At 40.5% G+C, this 22,678-nt stretch overlaps 1 protein-coding gene across 2 annotated transcripts in view; it reads left to right on the top strand.

Moving 5' to 3' along the window:
• Positions 1-22,277, top strand: part of TMX4 (thioredoxin related transmembrane protein 4) — a 58,119-nt gene extending 35,842 nt beyond the window's left edge. The window contains exons 6-8 of one of the 2 annotated variants that reach the window (XM_073339669.1): positions 3,463-3,564; positions 14,392-14,455; positions 17,496-22,277. In XM_073339669.1, the coding sequence (XP_073195770.1) occupies positions 3,463-3,564; positions 14,392-14,455; positions 17,496-17,803 (474 nt within the window). In that variant the 3' untranslated portion in view covers positions 17,804-22,277. The remainder of the gene's footprint in view (positions 1-3,462; positions 3,565-14,391; positions 14,456-17,495) is intronic. The other variant, XM_073339670.1, reaches the window with a different exon arrangement.
• The last annotated feature ends 401 nt before the right edge of the window (positions 22,278-22,678 follow it).

Genomic DNA, 22,678 nt, shown 5'->3' on the forward strand with positions numbered 1-22,678 from the left:
GAAGCTGGGAATGAGCGACTGGGGATTGATCACTTGATGATTACCTGTTCTGTTCACTCCCTCTGGGGCACTGGCCACTGTTGAAAGACAGGATACCGGACTAGATGGACCTTTTGTCTGACCCATTAGGGCCGTTCTTGTGTTCTGACGTTCTTATTTATACAAGTAAAAAAACCTTGAAAAAGAAAATAGAAATGAATTTGGAATTCTATTAGTGACACTGTTAATGTTAGAAATAGTTTTCTAGTATATGCCTATTTTAGACTGTTCCATCTTTCTAGGGTCATTTTAAAAAAAAGTCTTCCGCCTAGAATTTTTCATGCTTGGTGTCTAGCCAGATAAATGTTTTTCTTAAGATTACGTTATTTAAATCTGACTTCTTATAGGTACGGATTTGAATAATGAGATTCTTCACTTCTGGGGAAGTCTTAACATTTATTTTTGGAATATCTCCTCTGAAAATATTTAGTTTAGAAACTTTCAATGTGTCCTCAGTTGTCCTCAGCTCAGAGGAGTGCCTTTAAGTACTTTTAGGAACTGGATGGCTCATTTTAGTTATTCACTATAGGCCAAATTACCTGACTGAAGGTTCAATATAAAAGTTGGAGAATCTGGTTTTATGAAATTTTAGACATTAAAACATCTTTTAAATCCAGGATAGTGTAGTATGAGGCTACGTTTTAAGGCTATTCAGAAGCTGCAACCCTGAAGAAGGCAGCTGCCTGCTTGAGTGAAAGGTCTTATGAGGTCACATGACATCTCTACTTTGTAATCTGCAATAGTTGCTGTTTGGCTTCTGGGTGGAGATTAAAGTATGTTTTGACCTAGGAAGCTCTAATGGTCTGTGGCTTGTTTGCTTCACAACTGCCAGTACTGTCACAACTGCCATTATTGGGGACGTTCAAACTGTAGTCTCCTTGATGTAACAGATGGAGCTGTACCAAGGTGTCCTCCATGATGAGGGCCCCTCATCTTTGGATTTCATCCTCTCACCTACGTCCGGGGTCATTCTGAAATAGCCTGAATTTATTGAAGTTCAAGGCATGTCCATCTGTTTGGGCCTTTGAGGAGGAGAATTATGTATGGATTAGATGTGTAGGGGAAGGATTTAAGGCATGGTGGGAATTTTGTGCTGGATTTGAAGTTTTGAATTCTCTGGGTTTATTTGCAAATTGATGAAGTTGTTTGGGATATGGGTGATAACTTTTGTAATGCTGAATAATGGCAAGGAGTCCAGAGTCCCTTTTATTATCCTTTGGATAAATGCAAATGAAGAAATGGGGTAGACAGTGTTTTTTTAAATTAAATTTTGAGACTTGTTTGAATGTAGTCTTCGAAAATATAAATTAAATGATAGAAAACTGCTCAGATCATCCATGGTCCTTCCCACAGCAATCCCCATACCTCAGCTATGTTCTTTACTCCCCTTTCTGATCAGCCACTGGTTGCCAGAGTGCCCATCTTTAGTTCTTGCTTCTGTCCACTGGCATCTACCTAAATAACTTTCACCAGAAAGGACAGTGGGGTGGAATCTTCACACAACCACATGCTCCCCAGAGTCTCTTCCCCAGTAGAGCTACTAGGAGAAATTCTGAGCCCCTGCCAGTCTCTACCTCCCCACCAATTTGGTAGGTGAGTAAGGAGGTGGCAAATTCTTAAATCCTGTGCCTGGGTGGGAAGGCAGGTGATGGCAGATGGGAATATTGCTTAAAGAGCACCTTTTAGAAGATGAGATGGAAGAAACCAGTCCACAAATACACACACACACTTACATCGGCATAGAGAAACACGAGTCTTTCCTCCCTGTGAGCCTAATGCACATGGTATTGTGAACAACCCAGGTTTTTTCTAAAAGGTTGAAGATAACAGAATCCTTGATTTCACTAAGTCCCATGGTACTTGCTTTCTATTAATCAGGCAAAAACTAGGTTGATCAGAATGCTCTATCAAGCATGCATTTTTAATGAAGTATAGAGCTGCTCATAAATGTGTCACTAGAGCACAAGCAGTGGGCTTCAGCTTCCTATGAAGGAGAGGCCACATATAGCAGGGTAACTTGCAGCCCCTAAAGAAGGGAGGCAGAAAAGTCGGCTTTGCAGCAAATTAAAAGATTGAACTGAAGGGACGGGAAGCTGAGCAGCTGAATTCCACGCAGGTAGGTTGAGCTACTCTTTAGTTGTTCCCTTGGATGGAACAGTGAATGGCATAGCTTATTGCTCCTTCTCGTTCCTTTCCTAGTAGGTGCAAATCTTTTCTATGCCATTTTACAGGAGGGCACTTTTAAGATTCAGTGGTTAAATGACTTGCACACTGTTGTGCATCAGTGCATTGTGCAAGTGGCATTGGACACTTGGATGGATAACAAGAATATCCAGAATTTACGGAATATTTTTTTAAAAAGAGAGGTTTCAGAAGGAATATAAAACCTTTTATTTCATGCATTAAAGCAATCTAAACTATAAGGGATTAGGAGGAGACTTTCTCTTGAGGGCAGTAGATTATCCTACATCTGTGTATTCTTGGGTTTCTTGTACCTTCCAGCCAGTGTTTGAGACAGGGCAATGACTAGGGGTCTGAAGCCATATTTTAGTTCTTAAGTTGATTAGAAATTAGGGTAGAAGTTCCCTGAATTGTAAACATCCTTGTGATACTAATTGTTGCAGATTTGCACAGATTACGTAATGAAGTTTTATTTGTTTTACTAGGGCCCCTAACATTGCTAACACTAATGGATCTGCATGATAGTGCTGAGCACAGGGATCAGATCATTAAGATAATCTGAAGCCTTAAATTTGTTAATATTGTCCTCTTGCTACCCGATTTCTGAGCAAAAGTAGATGTCACAGGACTGTGTGCTACAAGACCTAGGGAAGAGCGTGAAAAAGATTCAAGTCAGTAATGTGAAGATCACTATATGTAATTATTTCCTTATGACATGGCTTTCCTTTCTTTAATATAAAGGATTAGTTTATCTTTAAAAGTGCATGCACAACTTGGGTACATATTTTTGCGCGTATGCCCTCTTACAAGTGTAGGCCCTGTCTCTGTCCCTTCCAGTATGATGAGTGGAGTGTGGAAATTGCATTGTAAATTAGTGATGGAGCCAATATGAAATTTCAATTCAGGAAGATTTGATATTGTAATACTAGTCACTGCAAGTATTACAGGAAGGAAAAATTGTAGTTTCCTTCCTGAAACAGCTTTTACATGTAGAATTATTAAATAAGGAAAACAAATGGTTTGATTTTTATCACTATCATATGTCTTATAAGAATTACAGTATCAGTAAGCTTAAATATAGTGTGGAAGAGCGTGAGGGCAAAGGGGGATGATTCTTTTAATGTAATTAGTGGCTGTTGAATGAAAAGTCTCAATTGGGAATTAACTTAAGAACAGTTTACAGAATGGGTACTAAATATGTGTAATACGAGCATATTAAATCTGTTTTTTTCCCATTTGCAGCAAATTCACAGCTACTTCACAGGCACTCTTGGAATTCATGTCTGGGGTTCTTATGCAATCTTCATTTTAGCCACCTTGTTGATTGGCCTGATCCTGGGTTTGGTAAGAAAGCGTATTACATTTTAATTTTCCTCTTTACAGCCAAATGTGAACTCATTGCTTTAAAAATTATCTAGAGATCTTGCTTTACAGTAATTGCTGAAAAAGAAACAGCAAGGGTATTTTATTTTTAATGAAGGGCTACAAGGGGGCTCTTTTGTAATACTTAAAATTAAACGTTTGTTTCAATGTGTACATAGTATTCCACTGAATGCATCCAATGAAGTGAGCTGTAGCTCACGAAAACTTATGCTCAAATAAATTTGTTAGTCTCTAAGGTGCCACAAGTACTCCTGTTCTTTTTGCGAATACAGACTAACACGGCTACTACTCTGAAACCTGATGGTATGTATAATGGCTCTAAACTGTCTTCATAGGGTTGCAGAGAAGAAAACATGTCCCATTAATGGCTGCATGTACTGTCACAATAAGATCTTGATACTAAATAGCATCAAGGCACTTCTGTGAACCTTCCTTACCTCTGTGGTGTTGGTAGTAGCTGTTTTGTGGGATACTCCGCAAACTCACCTCACCCGCTGCATCCAAACTTTCTGTATGGGAGGAATAAGAGGCACCCTGCTACCAGCCCCTGAACTAGCTCCCATTCCCCAAATTGGTCGCATTCATAACAAAGTTTACCACTTACAAATATATTTACCTTTTAGACAAAAAATCTTTAAAATTAGTTCCTCTAGCTGCAATGTTCTGAATTCATTTACCCTGCTGATGGCATCACTAACATGAGAAAACTACTGTAAGCAAAGCTTTCTTGGGACACATTCCCACTCTGGGTAACAGAGCCCAAACTCCAGCTGGATCAGGAATACCTATACAGCTGTTGTTAGCACCATAGTGTGAGCCTTGTGAACCTGAGTCTGTAGACTTGGGCTCTGATAAGAACTGCTGCAGCTTTTTTGTGTGTGTGCAATGTAGACATACCCTTCGAGCCCTGCTGAGCACTCATTACTCAAACAACGCTCAGTGGAAGATTTGCCTGAATAAGGAGAGCTGAGTGGAGGCCTTATGTGACCACAGTCAACAGCAGTAGCTGGAGGAGCAGAAAGTGGGTTATACTAGTTAAACAAGGAAGCCAGTCTTCAGATACAGTCTTTAAAATGTAAACAGATTAGTAATTTATTTTTTTGAACTCTAGTCTTCCCCCCATATTTTGTCAGCCTCTTTTCCTTAGCCTCTCAAACTTGCAATCTTTGACTTTTCTCTGTCCTTCTCACCCCTAGGGTTTTGCCAAATCAGTCACTTATACATAATCTTCAAAATCCACTCCTTCCTCTGCATCCATATTGCTAAAACTCTTGTCCATGCCCACGTCATCTCTTGCTTAAACGGTTGCAACTTTTTCCATTCCGTTCTCCATAGTTCCAGTTCATGCAACACTCTTCCTTGCCCGTAGTTCTGATCTTGGTCCTGTGTTTGAGTTCCTTCACGGTGCTCCCATCTCATTCAAACTTCTCTTTCTCGTATCCAAGGCTCTTCATGATGGTGCTTCTTTGTTTACCACTGATTTTCTCTCAAGATCATAGAATCATAGAATATCAGGGTTGGTAGGGACCTCAGGAGGTCATCTAGTCCAACTCCCTGCTCAAAGCAGGACTGATCCCCAATTAAATCATCCCAGCCAGGGCTTTGTCAAGCCTGACCTCAAAAACTTAAAGCTGTCTCTTTATGCTCCGCTTGTCTTGCCAATCCCAATTATATAATTTTATAATGTATTACTTTTTTAAACTAGTCTGCACATATGTTCTCTTACTGGTTTAAATGTTGCTGTATTGTTTGGCTTTCTCAAAAGCTAAGTGACAGAAGGTGCAGCAATACTGACTTAGAATGGATCTAATTAGGATTATTAGGATAGATTGTTCACAATTTGAGAGCTATTTTTTTTCCTCTTTACCATTTCCTGTGTAGAGGTTTAGTTTATTTCCCAGTTCTCTACTCTGAGAAAGGAAGTTATGGGGGTAATCCTAAAGTTGTCTTGGTTATTTGACAAACCAAAAAAAGATTTGAAAAGAAGTAATAGACATTTAATTATTTTAGCTCTTTTAATACTGTTTCAAAATGTAATGATTTCATAAATAGCAGTTTATTAAATAGTCAAGCTCTTCTGTAAATTGTCATGTAATCACACACCTCTTCCCTACTTTAAGAAGGAATCACTGATCTCGTGTGTGACCATCTTGCCACACTTGTAGAACTGTACAAACGCTTTCCTCTTTTCCATTCCTGTTGTGGGTTTAAATATTATCCATTCTAGAGCAGAGCCTTCTTTTGGCTTCAGTAATTATCTTAAGCAGGGATCAGGACTCATTGGTTCAATCAGGTTAGGTTTTATTTGACCTTTATCTTCATAGATGGAGTAAAAATATTCTTTTAAATTGACTAAAATTAAGTAGCAGTAAATAACTTCACAAGATGTACCATTATATTGAAAGTTTCCATGTTTACAGGTAAATATTTTGATCTTTTACATATCCATCTGATTCAGTTTTTCTGAAAGCACAGTCACTGTGGAAAAGATTGTGTATGGTAGGTGGAATGGAGATATATGTAGCATTGTAGTGCTTGAAGTGCCATATCTACCCATACCGTTGCTAAAAAAACAGAAACAGTGAAAAATAGTCTTATACTAATGATTAGTTATACTGAAAGCATAAGGTCACTTTGATTCACTCTGTGAGGTTATAATTCATTAAATTTCAAGGTTTGACTTTTGGTCTTTTGTGGGGGGAAGGAACCCAGATTGAAAGAGGCTTTCTGTAATTTCATTGTGTATGAAGATGTTTGCTTTTAACAGTGGTTCATAATTTCTCTGTTTTGATATTTTAGTCTATATTAAAACTTAATTTCCCACTGTTTCGTCCATGTGTTCCATCCTGGTTTGAGTCCCCGTTGGTGAATCAAAATCAAGTATCTGTGACATTGCCATCTGTTGTCACTGAGCAAAACTGACACCCAAGAGTATTCTGAAATCCCCAGATGGTCACAGAACTACAGTTGCTGAAAAAAGTACTTACAGTAGAGACTTGTACAACATTGGTAACATACCTGTATGCTGAGGGCCAGATTCTGGAGCCTCTTGTGTTAACTGGGTATTCACATTTTCCTTACTTTTTACAGCTGAACTAACAATTACGTGAAAGTTCATAAGATGTCACACTAGCCTATAATGACAAATATTGGTGGGAAAAGGAAGACAGACTGAATTAGTCCAAACAAAAAGGCCTAGTGATATAACTCAAGGACTGTGTTAAGATCATGCCTGGAAATGAGAAAGTGTAAGACCAGAAAAATTAATCAATCAAAATTGGTGTGTTGGATTATAAGGCCTAATTAGTGGACAAAAGAATGAGGGGATGGGCTGTTCCACCCAACATTCCCTTTTGGGCTATCTCCTGGGACCCCAGGCCTTCATCACCCTGATCCTGAGAGAGGTCCTGCCCAGACCAGGCCAGAGAGGAACCCAGATGACGTTGCCACCTCTGCTGGCTCCAGCTGAATCCCAAACAACATCAGGATGAAATGCGATTGGATTTTAACAGTAACAGCTCCACCTTGTCTCAACTAATTTCTTTGCTTTTCTCCAAAAAGACAGTTACTTTACCAACTTTGGTATCATCTAAGGGACTGTCAAACAAGGGGTTTTTTTTCTTCTAAAAACCCTCTCCAGATAAAGGGAAAGGGAGCGAGGGATGTTGTTAAAATGAAAGCCTTACTCAGTACTTTACATGACCAATGCTTTAACTGCCTTTTCTTCTTTTCTTTATCTTTAATAAAAGGTTAAAAAGATTTTTAATAGTGTGTTTGCCATGGTACTAAGGAGGCCACGGTCTCTGTATACCAAACCCTGAACCTTGTTTAACACTGTTCAGTGTTAGACAGTGACCAGGTTATGTTACACCTTTGGCTCATGTAGTCCATCTAACGTAATACAACAAGCCTTTGCACTGCTTCAGCGTTGGAAAGGGGCTATATAAAGCAGCTTTAACTGGACAACTGAATATTCACCTGTCCTCCCCAAGATGGTGTGGCCAGCATCATACACTCACCTCACAGCCCCTGGCATGGAGAGTATGGCTGGAGTAGGAGGCATAGCTGTAGTTTTGTTGTAGTCCAGTGATCTACTGGCAAAATAAGCTTTGTGTGCTGGTTGCCAAGCAGCATCAGGGGCTGAACTAGACCCCTGACTGGCCTAAGAGATGGTTTAAAGCCACCTTTTGGGCGTTCCCCTTAGGTCCTGAGCACAGATTGCTGGGATTGGGATTGAATAAAGGGCTCTGAGAATTTAATTATAACAGAGCTGTAATTGTATCGAAGTGGAGTATGTATTGTGTGTTTCTCTATCCTTCGATATATGCAGCACATTGTGGGCACCAGTGTATAACCTGTGCAAAGATGAATGTCCTGCATTATAAGTTTTATTACATTTAGATGTCTGCGTGTTCTTTTAAGTAGTAAATGTACCCTTGCTAACTGGATGTGAATCAAATGGGTGTTTTTTATTAGATTCACAGCTAGCAAGAAACAGAATACATTTATTACCCAAAAATGGATGAAGGTGAAAAGTTTCAGCTGGTGGATCATTTGTTTGCCATTACTTCTAGAAAAACTGTATTTTGTACTGACTGGAAGATCTGTTTCTTGAAATATATAGTACCATTTTCTTGTTTTTCTTTTTCTACTGTTTATATATAAATTTTGGTTTGAGCACTTACATGGTGCACTTTTTGAGAAGTGATAAGATGGTGTTTGCAGTTTAAGTCACAACTTACTCCGACAGCAAAGCCTTTTGTAAAAAAACAAAACAAAAAGCCATAGCAGGAGGTGAAAATATTCTATGCAAAAATAACTTGGATAATTATCCAGTGGATAGAAACACTTCATAGGCCTTGCAAATAAATAACACCCCCTACGTCAGCTCTTTGCTGTAAAGAGCCTCGCTTATTTGTTGGACGTTTCCTTTTCTCCTAGCCTAAGCCATTTCAACGTGCCCTACACAAAGGAAGCAGGAGGAAGGGAACTGTCCATATAAATACCCTGGCTCCAGCAGCACTTCCCTACAGCACTTTTTAGCTTCTTTAGAATGAAAACATGGAATTCTCACTCATTCCTCAACGTCGAACAAATGTGAGTCTTCAGAGGGGGAAAAAGAGATCGTTTAGATAAAGGAAGAAGATGAGGGGGAAAAAGAGGTTAAAAACATTTAGCTTGGGAATCACCACTTACGCTGCAGGTTCCCAGCAAAAAGAAGACAACCGTCTGAGTCATGACCCTACTGTTCGTGTTCCTTTCATGGAACATGGATTAAAGTCTCATGCTGAGATTCACTGTAGGCTTGGACACATGGCTTGCCTTGTATACTAACCTTACATCTCTTCTCCCTCCAGAAAACTTCCTGACATAATTACTGAGAAAGCGCTGCAATGATTTGATTGTGGGAAACTCCATTGATGTTGCACTTGAAATTTTGTCTGAGGCGAATAGGCCATTGCCCTTGCAGTGTAGCCACAATAATTAAGTTCTCGATGCCTTTCAGCGGTGCATCAGCATCATTCAGGAGCCTTCTCAGTGCACGTTTGCCATCCAAAAATAGCAAAGAACAATTAGCAATTGTCTCAAAAACTGCGTGGCAAAGCAGTGAATTTGATAAAAATGTTGCAACCGTCGTATCTGCTAACTTGGCCTTCAGTGTAGCACAAAACGAGTAATTTAAAGACATAACTGAAGTGTTTCTTACTGGATGTACTTCTCGAGACAGATTTAAGCTTGTAAATCCAATGTTAGATACTGCTAGTGAAGCAATAAAGGGAAAATTAAAGGATTAAATTAATCAACATGGCATTATTGTAAGATGGTGGTTAAATGGAAAAATATGTTCCTACTTACTGGTATTTATTCTGAGTCTGAAAAGTAACTTGCAGAATATTGCATCCAAATTGCTGACTGTAACCCAGGAATGCAGAGAAGTATAAGGAGGTCTTTGCTCACACAACAAAAAGAAAATGAGAAAGTAGGTCACTTCTATGATGCAAGCAACCTAAACTTTTAGTGTGTTCAGCATGCTACTCAAACCTCTTAGAGGAAAAAATAACATTAAACACTGCCCTCCACAGCACACTGTGGAAGTTAGAAGAGTCTTTGACCACCCATTGTTGGCTTACTGAACGAGGAGGATAAATACCGCAACTTCTCAGGGACAGGAATCTCAGGAAGTTGTCTGCTTGCATCCCGTTCCCATAAATATGTACTGAACATGAGGAGGTCTTTGATGAAAACATAACCTGCATTTTACACCTCGCATCTCTACAGAGAAGCAATGAACTTACAAAAGCAACTGAAGACCTGAAGAAGAGCTCTGTGTACCTTGAAAGCTGGTCTCTTTCACCAACAGAAGTTGGTCCAATAAAAGAGATTACCTCACCCACCTTGTCTTTGTAGTATCAGTGTTGTTGTCACCTAACACAGTGATGACAACACTGCAAAAAGCAACTGAAAGAAGTTATTGAGGGAGTTGACAAATTACAGGCTGATATGATTGTTACCTTGTCAGTGGAAATGTGGCTTGATTCACGCAGGACCTTCATCTCCTGAGATCACGAGTTTTTGCGTCTTCAGTCCCTCTTCCAGCTCTGAAGCTCATATGTCCATTAGATTCTTTTGCTGGATGACAGTGGTGCACCATGTAACAGGCAAATGGAATAGTCACGCTGCTATAGCTTATACCAATGCGCCAGTTACTCCTGGGGGGATTCTGCGGGACTACATGCCTACAGAAAATGTCCTCCCCTCTCCCGTAGATTTCCTGCCTTTCCCTGCAGAAAATAGCAGGGAAGCCGCCCGGGGATGGGCGCAGTTTTTTTGCGGGGACTGCCCCGCTCCAAACAGAGGCGAGGCAAGGGAGGGGGCACATGCCACTGCCCCCCCTCATTCCACTAGCACAGAGCTGCTCATCCAAAGGAGTCTGTGTCTGGGCTCCGCTGGCTCTGCAGCTGAATGCTGCCTCCTGGATCTAGTGCCAGTCGTGGTCCCATTCTGTGCTGGGAGCCTTCCTGTTTTCTATTCTGTGCAACAGTGAGTGCCCGTGGTGGGGCTGGGTAACGTGGGGGGGGGGGGCGAGGGGGTGGGAAGGAAGGGGGATGAAATATGGCAGGGGAGGGGAATATGGGAGTGAGGGCAGGGAGATGGAGGGAAAACGGGGATAAGGGAAGTGGGATCCCGGCATGCGGCAACCCCACAGTAGCAGCTGGAGCTCCCCGTTAAGCAGGCCCATTGAACCCTCACCCTGACAAGCCCTACACCTGAACTCCTCCGACGAGCCCCTCACACCCAGACTCCCACCCCACTGATCCCGAACCAGCTGCACCTGGACCTCTACCCCATCAAGCCCCAATTCCCCAGCACCTGGAGCCCCCACACAGCCCCCCCCACCCCCCCTCCCCCGAGTCCCAGCCACCTTCACCTGGTACCCCCCAACGAGCCGCTGCGCATCCAGATCTCCCACTGTGTCGCTCACACCCAGATTGCCTCACACAGTAACCCCTCACACCACATCTGGATCCCCCCACACTAAGCCCCTCTATACTTGGATCCTGCTGGGCTGAGCCTGCCCACCCACACCTGGCGCCCCGGGGTGTTTCTAGGGCAGGCCCAGCCCTTGCACTGTATCAGGGACAGGTGCAACCTCACTGCCGAGTCCTTGTAACAGGGCAGGTGAGGGCTTCAGGGTGATCTCCTCCTCAGTAGTGGCATGTGCTCCCCACTGCCATGCTGGAGCCACATTTATTTATTGACAAATAAAATTTGCAGAATTTTAAATCTTTTGGTGCAGAATTCCCTCAGGAGTAAGGCCTGTAGATTTGCCAATGCATTGTGTTTCTATCTACACATGCACACATTTCATTCTTTGAATGAAGATTTCTTGCCTGAAGTGTCCAGATGTCTGCTAATAGCACTGATCCACTTTGGTGCCTTTAAAAATTTGACCATAAGTAATTGAGGACCCTTAGTCTCGCTGGAAGTCAGTAGGACTTAGTCTCCTAAGTCACTTAGGTGCCCTTGAAAATTTTACTCTCTTTTTTTAAGGTTTAAGGTTTGCTTTTTCAACAAGTTCTTGATTTTTGTTTTAACAGCATTTAAAGGCCTGTCTACTCTAGGTAATTTCTTACCCATTTTTCTGCACTGGTGTTAATAATGTAAGCACTCAGGTAGATGTGATGCAGGTGTCTTTTGATATTGTCATGTGGTGTAGATGCACCCCGAGCATCTTGGGCTTATCACTAATAAAGGGGTGGCCAACCTGAGCCTGAGAAGGAGCCAGAATTTACCAGTGTACATTGCCAAAGAGCCACAGTAATACGTCAGCAGCCCCATGTCAGCGCCTCCCACCCACCAGGCCGATGAGCGCCTCTTTCCCTGCGCCTCCTGATCAGCTGTTTTGTGGCATGCAGGAGGTTCTAGGGGGGAGAAGCGAGGGTACTGCAGGCTCAGGGGAGGGGGCAGGAAGGGGTGGAATGGGGGCAGAGCCGGGGGTTGAGCAGTGAGCACCCCCCAGCACATTGGGAAGTTGGCACCTGTAGCTCCAGCCCCAGAGTCGGTGCCTGGACAAGGAGCTGCATAGTAACTTCTGAAGAGCCGCATGGGGCTCCGGAGCCCCAGGTTGGCCACCCCTATGCTAATAGTTCACAGCTACTGTTTCTGCTGTTTGGTACTTCATTGAGGAATGTGCCTTTTTGTTCATATCACTTTCCTGTTTTGTTTTTTTCTCCAGAACTTAATGATTTGCGCAGTAAGCACACTTATTTTCCCTCAGTGGGACCAACTTTACGTTTAAACGTGGTATTTTATGGGTTGTTGTTTTAAGACTCTGGTAAAGGCAGCCTTTCATTTTCTTTCTGCCCAAATAGCCTTCTTCAGTAGAGCTGGTCACGAATTTTTCCACAGAACGTTTTTCTGTTGTTACGCAGATTTGGCAAAACCCAAACTCTTCAGTGGAAAGTTAATTTTGATGAATTTCCCATGTCACATTTTTTTTTGCGAAGTTTCAGCATTGTCAAAATGTCCTATTTGGCATTTTCTAAATGAAAAGGCTGCTTTTTTGGTTTGACATGACTTATTTCCATATGCAAGTTAATATACAATAAAACGTTTTTAACACGTCAAAATCTAAAGAAAACATTTCCAAATTGTGGAAACAAAATGTTTAGATTGATCAAAACTGATATTTTTCTAGATTATCAGTTCGCAAACATTTGAGATTTTGACTGTCCTGATATGGGACACGAAAATGTTTTTGAAATACCAAGTTTTCTTGGGACAGGAAGGTCATTTCCTGTCCAGCTCTATTTAAGTTGTGCTCTCTATTGGAAGAGAGGAGATATTGGTCCACCTCACCTACAAGTGTTTTGAATAAACCTCCGGTTTCTTGCACACTTTTCATCTCAGTGTTGGTTTCTTGCACACTTTTCATCTCAATGTTGGCAGCACATGAGTTTTCTATTTCTATCTGAACTATTTACTTTAGTTCCCAGAAGAAATTCTATAGCTTAGATGTTAAGGAGACAATCAAATTGGATAAAGCTTCTCTGTAAGTCTCTAAAATTCTGTTGCATGGAAAAAAATGTTGTTTTCAGTCAGCTTTGTAAAGACCACTGTTCAGTGGATAGAAGACCTATTAATAGATACTCAAAAAGAATGATGGTTTTTAGGAAGGGGGGTTCCGCTTCAAAGCTGGATACAGACATGTCTGTTGTGTAGTTCTCTGTTCAGTACTTTATTGTGACAGCCTGACCTGCTGTTGTCCTGTGAGGTTGTAGTTTTTCTAGGTTGCTGTTTAGGGTTAGACTAACTCATTTTTTGCATTGGTTGTACTGTCTACTTGCTTGTACTGGAATTATTGTAGGATGAGAGAAGCTGAGCATACAGCAGTGGAAAGCTAGTAACTTTGTCAGCACCATCTCCTATTCTGCTTCCTCCATTTTTGTGTATTTAGTATTAATGTTTCCCAGGCTTTGTCCTCTTTATAAATTAAGGCAAGGGGCTTAAGCGTGGATATTTATACTGCCAGTCACTGGTTGTTTTTTGTCCTCTGCTTCTTGGTAAGTGAGGCTATTGGAATTCTTATTGTAGGATAGGAGAAGAGGAAAATGACCCATAGAATTATTTGAAAGTAGTAATTCCTTTCTGACTGTGATTCCGCTTATGATAGCTGTTAAACCTATCTGAGCCTGTCCACTGCCATTGTTGTTTTTCTCTGCTTTCATCTGTTGAAGAAATTCATCTGTTGCATTTGCCACTTTACTTTTGTGTAGATATTAGTTAGGAACAGATGCGGAGTAATATAAATTCCAAATACTGAAATAATCCTTTACTTGATATTAAGGGTATATTTATAAATGCTTAGAACATGTATTAATCATTTATTAACCATGTTAGATATGAATAGAATGTGTTATAGACCATTACGGTAAGGTGTGATTGTAAAAAAGTACCTGTTTATTAAAATGGTCTAATCATTTATTAACCTTTTATAAACATTCTTAATACAAAGTGTGACCCCTTTCGTAATGTAAAAGTAAGTAATTATATAGGAGAAAACATTAGAACTAGGCCCCTGCACTGTGGAGGACCAGTACAGCAATGACTTAGGATGGCACTGTCTTCTTCAAAAAGTCTTCTTATTACCCGGTCACCGGTTAAATTTACTGTAAGCTCATAAACCCAGTTCAGTGGTGCAAAGGGACTGATATATTGCAGGGGCTGTGAGATAAGAAATTCCTACTGGTTAAGTTACTGAATTACACTTTTTCTTCTTCTACTCAGATATTGGTTTTGCTTGCAGACTGCCTTTGCCCTTCCAAGGCTAGGTACAGAGAAGAAGCATCCGGTAAGCACTCGACATGCTTGGATATTCTATTTTTGGAAAGATTTATGCCTACTAATGTACATTTTTTTTCATGATAAAACTTTCCTCTAAGATTCATTGATGGCAACTGACTAATTCTGAGTACAGGCAATTCCTTCATGCATGTCTGAGAAGGGTCTGTATTTACTGTTGTAAACAACACTATGATTTCATGTCCTTCCATCTGAGGAACTCAAAGCACTCTATAAACACCAAAGAGTTTAGCCTTGTAACAGCCTTATTAGAAAAAGTAGTAGTAGTAGTCCCATTTTACAGGCACACGAACTGAGGCTAAAAAACATCCCAAGTCAATCAGGAAATCCATGTTAGAGCCAGAAGTAGAAATGGTTCTCCTGATTCCCAGTTTTATGCTTATCCACAAAATTGTCTAATTCAGTGGTTCCCAAACTTTAGCAGCCTGCTAAACCCCTTTCACTAAATTGTGAAATCTTATGAACCCACTCCTAAAAATGAATATTTCCGGGGATTTAAGTTTAAATTTCCTCCGCACTCCATGGGGCTCCTGCTGCTGGACCCCGTTGACCGCCCTGGTCAACTGAGCTCCACTGAGCTTGGGCTGCAGGTTCCGCTGAGGCTTGGGCTGCCAGCCCCAGATGCCTGGCCCCACTCTCCCTGGGGCTCGGGCTCACTGCTCTGCAACTAGGTCCCACCTGCTGCCTCCAATGTCCGGGGTCCTCTGGCCTCCATTAGTGAAATTTTTCTGGCGAACCCCCTGTAACATTCTGCGAACCCCAGTTTGGGAACCACTGGTCTAATTTAAAGGTACAAGCAGTCTTGCTCTCTGACAGGATTTTTCTAATGCACATTCTGTATATAGGCAGACATTACACAGACTGCACTTTGGACCCAAATGAACCTCCCTCTGCAACACTTAAGTGGAAGTTACGTTCACATACGGTCTGCAAGAGTGGGTATTGTGATGCTTAAAGTCACCAAAGATGTAAAATAGTTGGCGTGATGCAGTTTTATAGTAATTAATTACTTCCGTATCCAGTGTGCCCCGCTTGCAAGTTGGGAAGTTTTCTGCCTCTTACCTCAGTACCAGAACTAAATATTTTAGCTGACACTTGCTTAGTAGAGTTCATCTCAATCGTTGCTGCTAAAATAGAACGAGAAGATTGATTGATTGATTGATTGACTGGGTCTGCAAAGGAGGCAGATGTACCTCAAGACATACTTGGTGCAGATTTGCTGTGTAAGATTTTCTGAAAGGCATAGAGTGAGTCCATGGCAGCGTATGATGAGAACTCAGGAGTTTCTGGCTCCCAAGTCCCTGGGACAATCCCGTAGACCAAGCTGCCTCTTATGGCACAAAGTGCACCTTTAATAATCTAATATTATTTCATTATCTTTGTCTGTAGTCTCAGCACATTTAAGGCCGAATTATCCCCTCCAGTATATTTAGAACGCTCCATTACTTTAATGGAAAGCAATATGTGCAGCTGAGGGTTGAAACTGCCCTTTGGAAAGGTTTAGAAACTTTTATACAGTAGATTCTGCTTAATAGCAGCCCAGATATTGATATCTGGTTAATAGTAATATTTTGCTGGGAACCAATCCTGTCCCAATGACTTCTGTGTTAATGGGATTTGGATATTGGCAATGGGCATGCTGCTTATTAAGGGCTGCCGCCAGGGAAGGAAGTGCTGGGACATGTCATTCCTGGCTTCAGCCCCACAAACTTGCCTGTGCACTGGGACCCCACAGGTGGTAAGGGTCTGTGAGCTGGGAGGGAGGGAGGCTGCGGGCAGGGCAGTAGCACGCAGGGGGGCTGCTGCATGGTACCTCTCCCTGGGCTCTCTGGGCTGTGTCTTGCTGGAGGGCTGTGCCCAGGGAAGGAAGTGCTGGGATGTGCAGACCCCCATCCCCAGAGAGTGCAGGGGGAGGTACTGTGCAGTACTGTGGGCCTGCAGCACACCCTGCTCCCTGTAGAAGGCCGCAGCATCTGGAATGCAGCCCCTCTCCCCTCTGCTTCCCTGGTTGCAGCCTTGCAAACCTGCCTTCCACTTATTGACAAATGCCAGATAAAAGCAACTTCTTGCTGGCAACCAGCGGGGTTGCTAATATGCGGAATCTACTGTATATGATTTATAAAGGAGACAGTCCTGCCACCTTGTCAGTGTGAAGATTCTTATAGTAAGGTTCCACTCTACAAAAGTAATGGTGGTAGCAGTGAGCACAAAGCAAAAATCTCAGTCCCCAGTGAATATTTAATCATTTAATGGTGTCTAGGTTTAGGTTTGATTCTGGAACACCATATTCCACGAATCTTATCTTGACATAGTTGTACTGATACCTGGAGGTAAAGAAATTTGATTTGTATATATGTATGTGATTTATGGAATCATAAATATCTCTGTAATGTTTGCTGGTAGGTTTTTGGGTTTGGTTCAGTAGTATTGAAAATAATGAACTGAGTGTCTCAAATGCATCATTTAAAGTGATACTGCTAAGTAATTAGGTCCCACTCTGGCCACATTTAAAAGTTGTGGAGAATATACTTCATGTAATATGAAGCCATCCATCACTCTGAGAAACAATGGGAACAGTATATTTATGACAGATTTACACAAATATGTGCTTTTTGTGTTTGCTAGATTGGCTCTATAGCTACAATTACCTAACAAAAAGCATTCCCAGAGTTGCTTATGTTCCAGCTAATGCTTGTAGGATGACGGTGGACATTCAAGGAACTAAATAAAATTGAGCTACTGTTAACTTGTAATCCATTAGGAACAAAATGAAAACAAATATTTTCCTAATAGTAACAGACAAATTATAAGGGGGTGGAAGTTATACCTAGGTTTGAGAGTACAGAGAAACAGAGTAAAGTAATAAAATGAGATGATGATGATGCTACATTAGAATTACACCAAGGATCTTTTCACAAAGCATATTTTGTAATTTTTGTACTCTTGTGATAGTGTGGTAACAAGAAAAGAGGCTTCAGCAGATGACTTGCCCTATGATTTAAACATTTTCAATCTTTATTTTGTTTCAGTAGAGTGGATTGAAAAGGAGAATGCAGAGCTTACAGCAGTAGAAGAGGTGGAAGAAGCTGAAGAGTTATCAGCAAATGAGTTAGAAGAGGCTGCAGAGGAAAAGAAGGACATTTCAGATGGGGAAGATGGAGCCAGATCAAGTGAAGAGGCCAATTCAAGTGAGAATGGCTCAGAAGACGATTCTGCCGTTGATGAAGGATCAGGGACAGAAGAGACAGAAGACATCTGTGAACAACCTCCATCTGATTCAGAGACCCAAAGCTCAGTAAGGCAACGTAAAAGCCAGATGGCTGACAATGGACTATAGTTTTCTTGGTGTTTTCCATCGACTCGGACCAAAGAAATATTTGGGGCCCTTCTGGTCTGCAGCTGAAGCCAAACACTTGATTTGTAGTTTGTGTTTATGTAAAGCGAAACCTCTGCTCTGCATCAGCTGGCTTCTTTCTTCTTTCCTTTTTCTAAGCCAATGTTTGCTCATAGATTTTCATTTTTATAAGCACGCCTTTATATATTACGTTGGGCATGACAATCAAAATCATAAGTATAATTTGGTCTGCTTAGAGACTTAAGGGGTAGGGGGACGTGACCAATGGGATGAAAGACTTGGTAATGAGATGCTTGTTGTTCATGCTTGTGCTCTTTTATAGACACTGCTCAAAGCAAGATGAGGCAAGAGAATCTGAATTCACAAACCTGCATTAACAAGAAGTAGCTTAGCAGGACTCTTGACTTCCTTTTCTTTCTCTCTGAATATGTTCCTTAAATGCCATAAGAATATCAGGCACATCATAAAACAGCAGACAGAGGCACCTTAATTGTCTTCCATTAAAACAGCTTTGTGTTTAGTGGTTTTGCTTTCATCAACTCAACTGAAGCACCTTCATTATGTTGCTTTTTTTCTCGTTTTTTTCTGCTGAAGTTATTTTGAAACTATACCATAATTTTATAACAGAAACTAGTTTTATTCTATGCTTGAAGTGCACCCAAAGCTTCTCAACTGTTGATTATTCAAAGGCATAGTGCACAAGTCAGCTGGTGATTTTAATAATTTAAAATCATCAAAAAACCTTGGGCTATGGAACATAGACAACTAGATGCTTGAAATGGCATGTTTGGAATCTCAGAGGCTGGAAGGGAAATGATTTAGTGAGAACAAGGAATTTTTACCAAAGTGTAACCTTTTTCCTTTAAGATGTTGCAGTGAGAAGTATTTGTGTCTAAAACAGTAAAATGCCATATTTCTTACCAATACAAGCTAGTCATATGCGGAGAACTGCAGTATTTTTTTTTTTTTTTTGCTGTTCCCAGCTCACAGTAGTTGGCAGTCAGAACTGCTTTAGTAATATTAACTGAAAAACCACTTATGGTTTCACCTCCAGTGTACTGGCTTTAATGACGGAAGTAGTGGGAAAAACACATCAGGAAATGAAAGAAATAGTTTTTGGTTACACTGCTGTCTTGTCTACATTCAGATGCATCTTTTGAACTGCATAAAGTGGAAACGGCTCATTAGCTAATCTGCTGACAACACCCCATGCTGTCGAGTTTATTCAAGAGATCAGCATTTTATTCATTCTAGTTAGCATGACTTATATTAAGAATTTTTTTTAATAACCACATCCCATTACGTGAATGAATATCTAAAGGATAATCGTGTACATTCCCACTTTGGCAGCATGCTGATCCAGATTGCATAATAAGAAGCAGAAAGGTTGTTTACATCTTTTGTATTGCATATTTAATGACCATGTTGCGTAAACCTGGCCATCTAGCATCAGTCTCTTCATTTCCTTTTGTGAGAAAAAGGAGTGTTCTGTGAGATTAAGATGGTTGCCCCCTTGTGTGAGAAAAGGGATATTACCAGTGCACAAAGGTGATTTCTTGGAGACAATCAGTCTTGACAGGGTCAGTTTACATCTGTCTTGGGAATTGTTTTACTGTTAATGTGAAAATTTTATTTAGCAGAAAGCAATCTAACTTACTGTGTCTCACTGTTCTTTAAATGTTTCCAAATGTACAACATTTGCTAATCTAGTATAAATCCTGCAGTCATAGGGCCTGATTCTGGTCTGTTGTCTAAGTGTAAAGAGGTGTAACTTCACTGAGCTCTTGAGCATAAAGGAGATCAGAATTGGGGCAGTACTTCTGCATATACTCAGATATTTAGACTGTTCATACAGCCATGAAGATTAGACTCTTTTCTCCAGCCCTCTGGATGCAGAGAAAATAGATGCAGAGAAAATTCTGAAATAGAAATGATGGAAATGAAATTGTTGCAGTGCACTAAAATGAGAGCAGATGGCTTGGCTTGCCTGGACACAGTCCCCTAAACTTTCAGAAGTGGTGCTAAGGGCTTCAGCTGTGTAGCTGAGGCCCATTGTCTTTAAAGCGATACAGTCAATATAAAAAATTAATTTTTGCCTACATCTGTTGCAAGATTACTGTAAATGGAAGAGATTGGGGGGGAGAGAAACCATGGCTGTGCTTTTAACAGAGCTGTGTATACTCCATTTCACAATTTCCTCTATAGTCAGTTTTCCTTGTTTGTGTCGGTAAATCATACAGCGAGAGGGGAAAATATTTTAAGAATAGGAAAATGAAATATTAAAATCACCAAAACTGGCTAGGACAAGCAGACCAAGGGTCATATCTTCAGTGACCTGACTAAGTTTCAAGTTGATGACATCTTCAATGAGTCATGGATTTAAAACTCTGCTTGACCTGAAAATATAGGGGATTGTGTCCATCATGAAGTAATTGAAAACGTTGACTTGTGCTATATAAAAAGAAAAGGGTGTTCCCTACAGAATAGAGTCTTGAGTTGCTCCAAAAAGATTTGGAGGGAGAGAAACATCCATATTAAAAATGTCAAAAAGTGATGGCAAAGATTTTTAAAAAATAAGAGCTTAAAGTTGGCCTCAGAAAGTCATCTTGAGGCATCTAAATTAGAGGCCTAATTTTCAAAAGTACAGAGTATCTAGAACCTCCCAGTTACTTCAGTACAAGATGCTAGGTGTATAGCCTTTAAAAAAACCTTCCTCTCGTTTAGGTGCCTAAGAATTAAGTGTGGAGTAACTTTGTAGGCACCTGTTTTTGAAAATCTTGACATGCTGGTGTTGAAAAATCTGTTAATCTTGCAAAGAGGTACACCTCTGTCTCCATTAACTAAGAGATCTTAACAAATTATATAACAAGCTTATTGCCGTACAAGATGCAGGGATTACAAGATGTCCTGAGAAACAACAAAACTTTAATGACATAAACAAATTTCTGCAGTCCCTTATGTTCAAGTAACTCCCATTCAAGTCAAGGAGCATGTCACATGTTTCAGGTTCGGGCTGTAGAAAGCATTCAGTGAAAACCGGTCTAAAGAAGACATGAAATCTCTGTAGATGAAGGGACACAAGCAAGTGGGACTCGTGCCAGAACAGCAAACCTTTAGGCACATACCAAATGGCAGCTGTTCATCTCCCCCCCAGTTATGTTTTTTGTGAATCTGACATTGTTTGAGTGATGAAACATTCATTTTAAGGTGTTTCAAACATCAGACCCCGTAGATGGTGGCCCCTTTATTTCCATATTCCCGCTAATAAGGAAGATTAGCGCTAGCTTTGGTTTGACAGTTGATCTCTTGTACTGCAAATGGAGTTGAAATACAGTGGGTCTGATTATTGTATTTATGGAACACTTCTCAAAGTGCTGTGCAGACATTAATAACACCTCAGCTTTAAGATTGTCATTTTTCTTTGTCAAATAGACTTGCAGCAAAACAGTAGTAACTCTTGGCTTGTGGAGGAAATCTACTCTTCGGCAGTTTCCACGGTATGCATCCGATGAAGTGAGCTGAAGCTCACGAAAGCTCATGCTCAAATAAATTGGTTAGTCTCTAAGGTGCCACAAGTACTCCTTTTCTTTCTTCGGCTTAAGTAACAGGTGGTATTAAAGGGCATTATAAAAGGCAGGTTTCTCCTTAATGAATAATGTGGTAACCGTGCAATAATAGCAGTGTTGGTCTTGAATAATATATGGAAGGCGTGTACCTTTTCACTGAAAAATGTCTTCTTAACCTTAAGACATGTTAGTGTAGTACTGAAATGTTTACATCAGTATTAGACTTGCAATTTTAGCATCGTCTGTGTTTCTGGGTTATTTAAAGGATTAATACCTCTCATTTGTGCCAACTGAGAAGACTGTGTGTCATCTCATCACCTCCATCCTCTGTTTTGATTCACTTTACAGAAGTAGCATTTGTCCTTGCATTTGGAATATAGACAAAATGTCTTTGAAAAGAGGCTGATGTTCACACAATTGACTGAAATGGTTTGAGTAACTGTAGCACCGTTAACTCTGGTAAGATCTGCTGACGGGGAGTGCAGACTTTTGAAGGGTGACTAGAGATTTTGGATTTCCAATTTAGAGACTCACTTTTCAGAGGCTGGTGCTCAACATGTTCTGGCAATCATGTCCTGAAAGTGTCTCAACAAGAGCCTCCAAAAAATGAGGCATCCACAAACCAGTAAGTCAGTCTTGAAATGTTAAGGCTACATTTCTAAAGAGGGCACAAATGAAGCTTTGCCTTTTTTACTTATGCTTCCGATAAAGTTTCAAGTGAAATAAAATCTGTGTAAACCTTCGACTATAATTACTCTGTTGGACAACATTTTTTGTTACATGGCTTTTTCATGGAAATGTTATGCAAAATTACTTTTTATACTAAAAATTCTGTGGCTTTAAGCCATGGGTATTTGTACTGGAATTCCATATAAATTTTTTATTTATGATCTGGTTCTGGCTAGTTTTTATTTTTCAGCACAATTACATTTGATTGAAAAATCACACTGTATCTCAAGGTTGCATTTGTAAATAGTTTATAAAGGATTAATAAATTAAGATGTTTTAATAATGTTTAATCAATTGTTAGTTTTACAACACTTGCTGATGTTTAAAGCCATCTATAACACACAGTGTGGCTATAATGTGCTTGTAACATTTATACATCATTTTTAACTCTTTAAGTGTTCCATTGATATGACATCTGACCAATTTAATACTACATTCTACTTATAATTAGCTCTGCAAACCCAATTATGAAGTTGATAAAATAATTTTCCTTAGCCAACTTCAGGTATGGAAATAAGAGAGCCTAAGATCTAGTTGTTCTAGTAATTATTTTTAAAGCAAC

The sequence above is a fragment of the Lepidochelys kempii genome, chromosome 3 (assembly GCF_965140265.1).
Source record: "Lepidochelys kempii isolate rLepKem1 chromosome 3, rLepKem1.hap2, whole genome shotgun sequence".
NCBI classification, from domain to species: Eukaryota; Metazoa; Chordata; order Testudines; family Cheloniidae; genus Lepidochelys; species Lepidochelys kempii.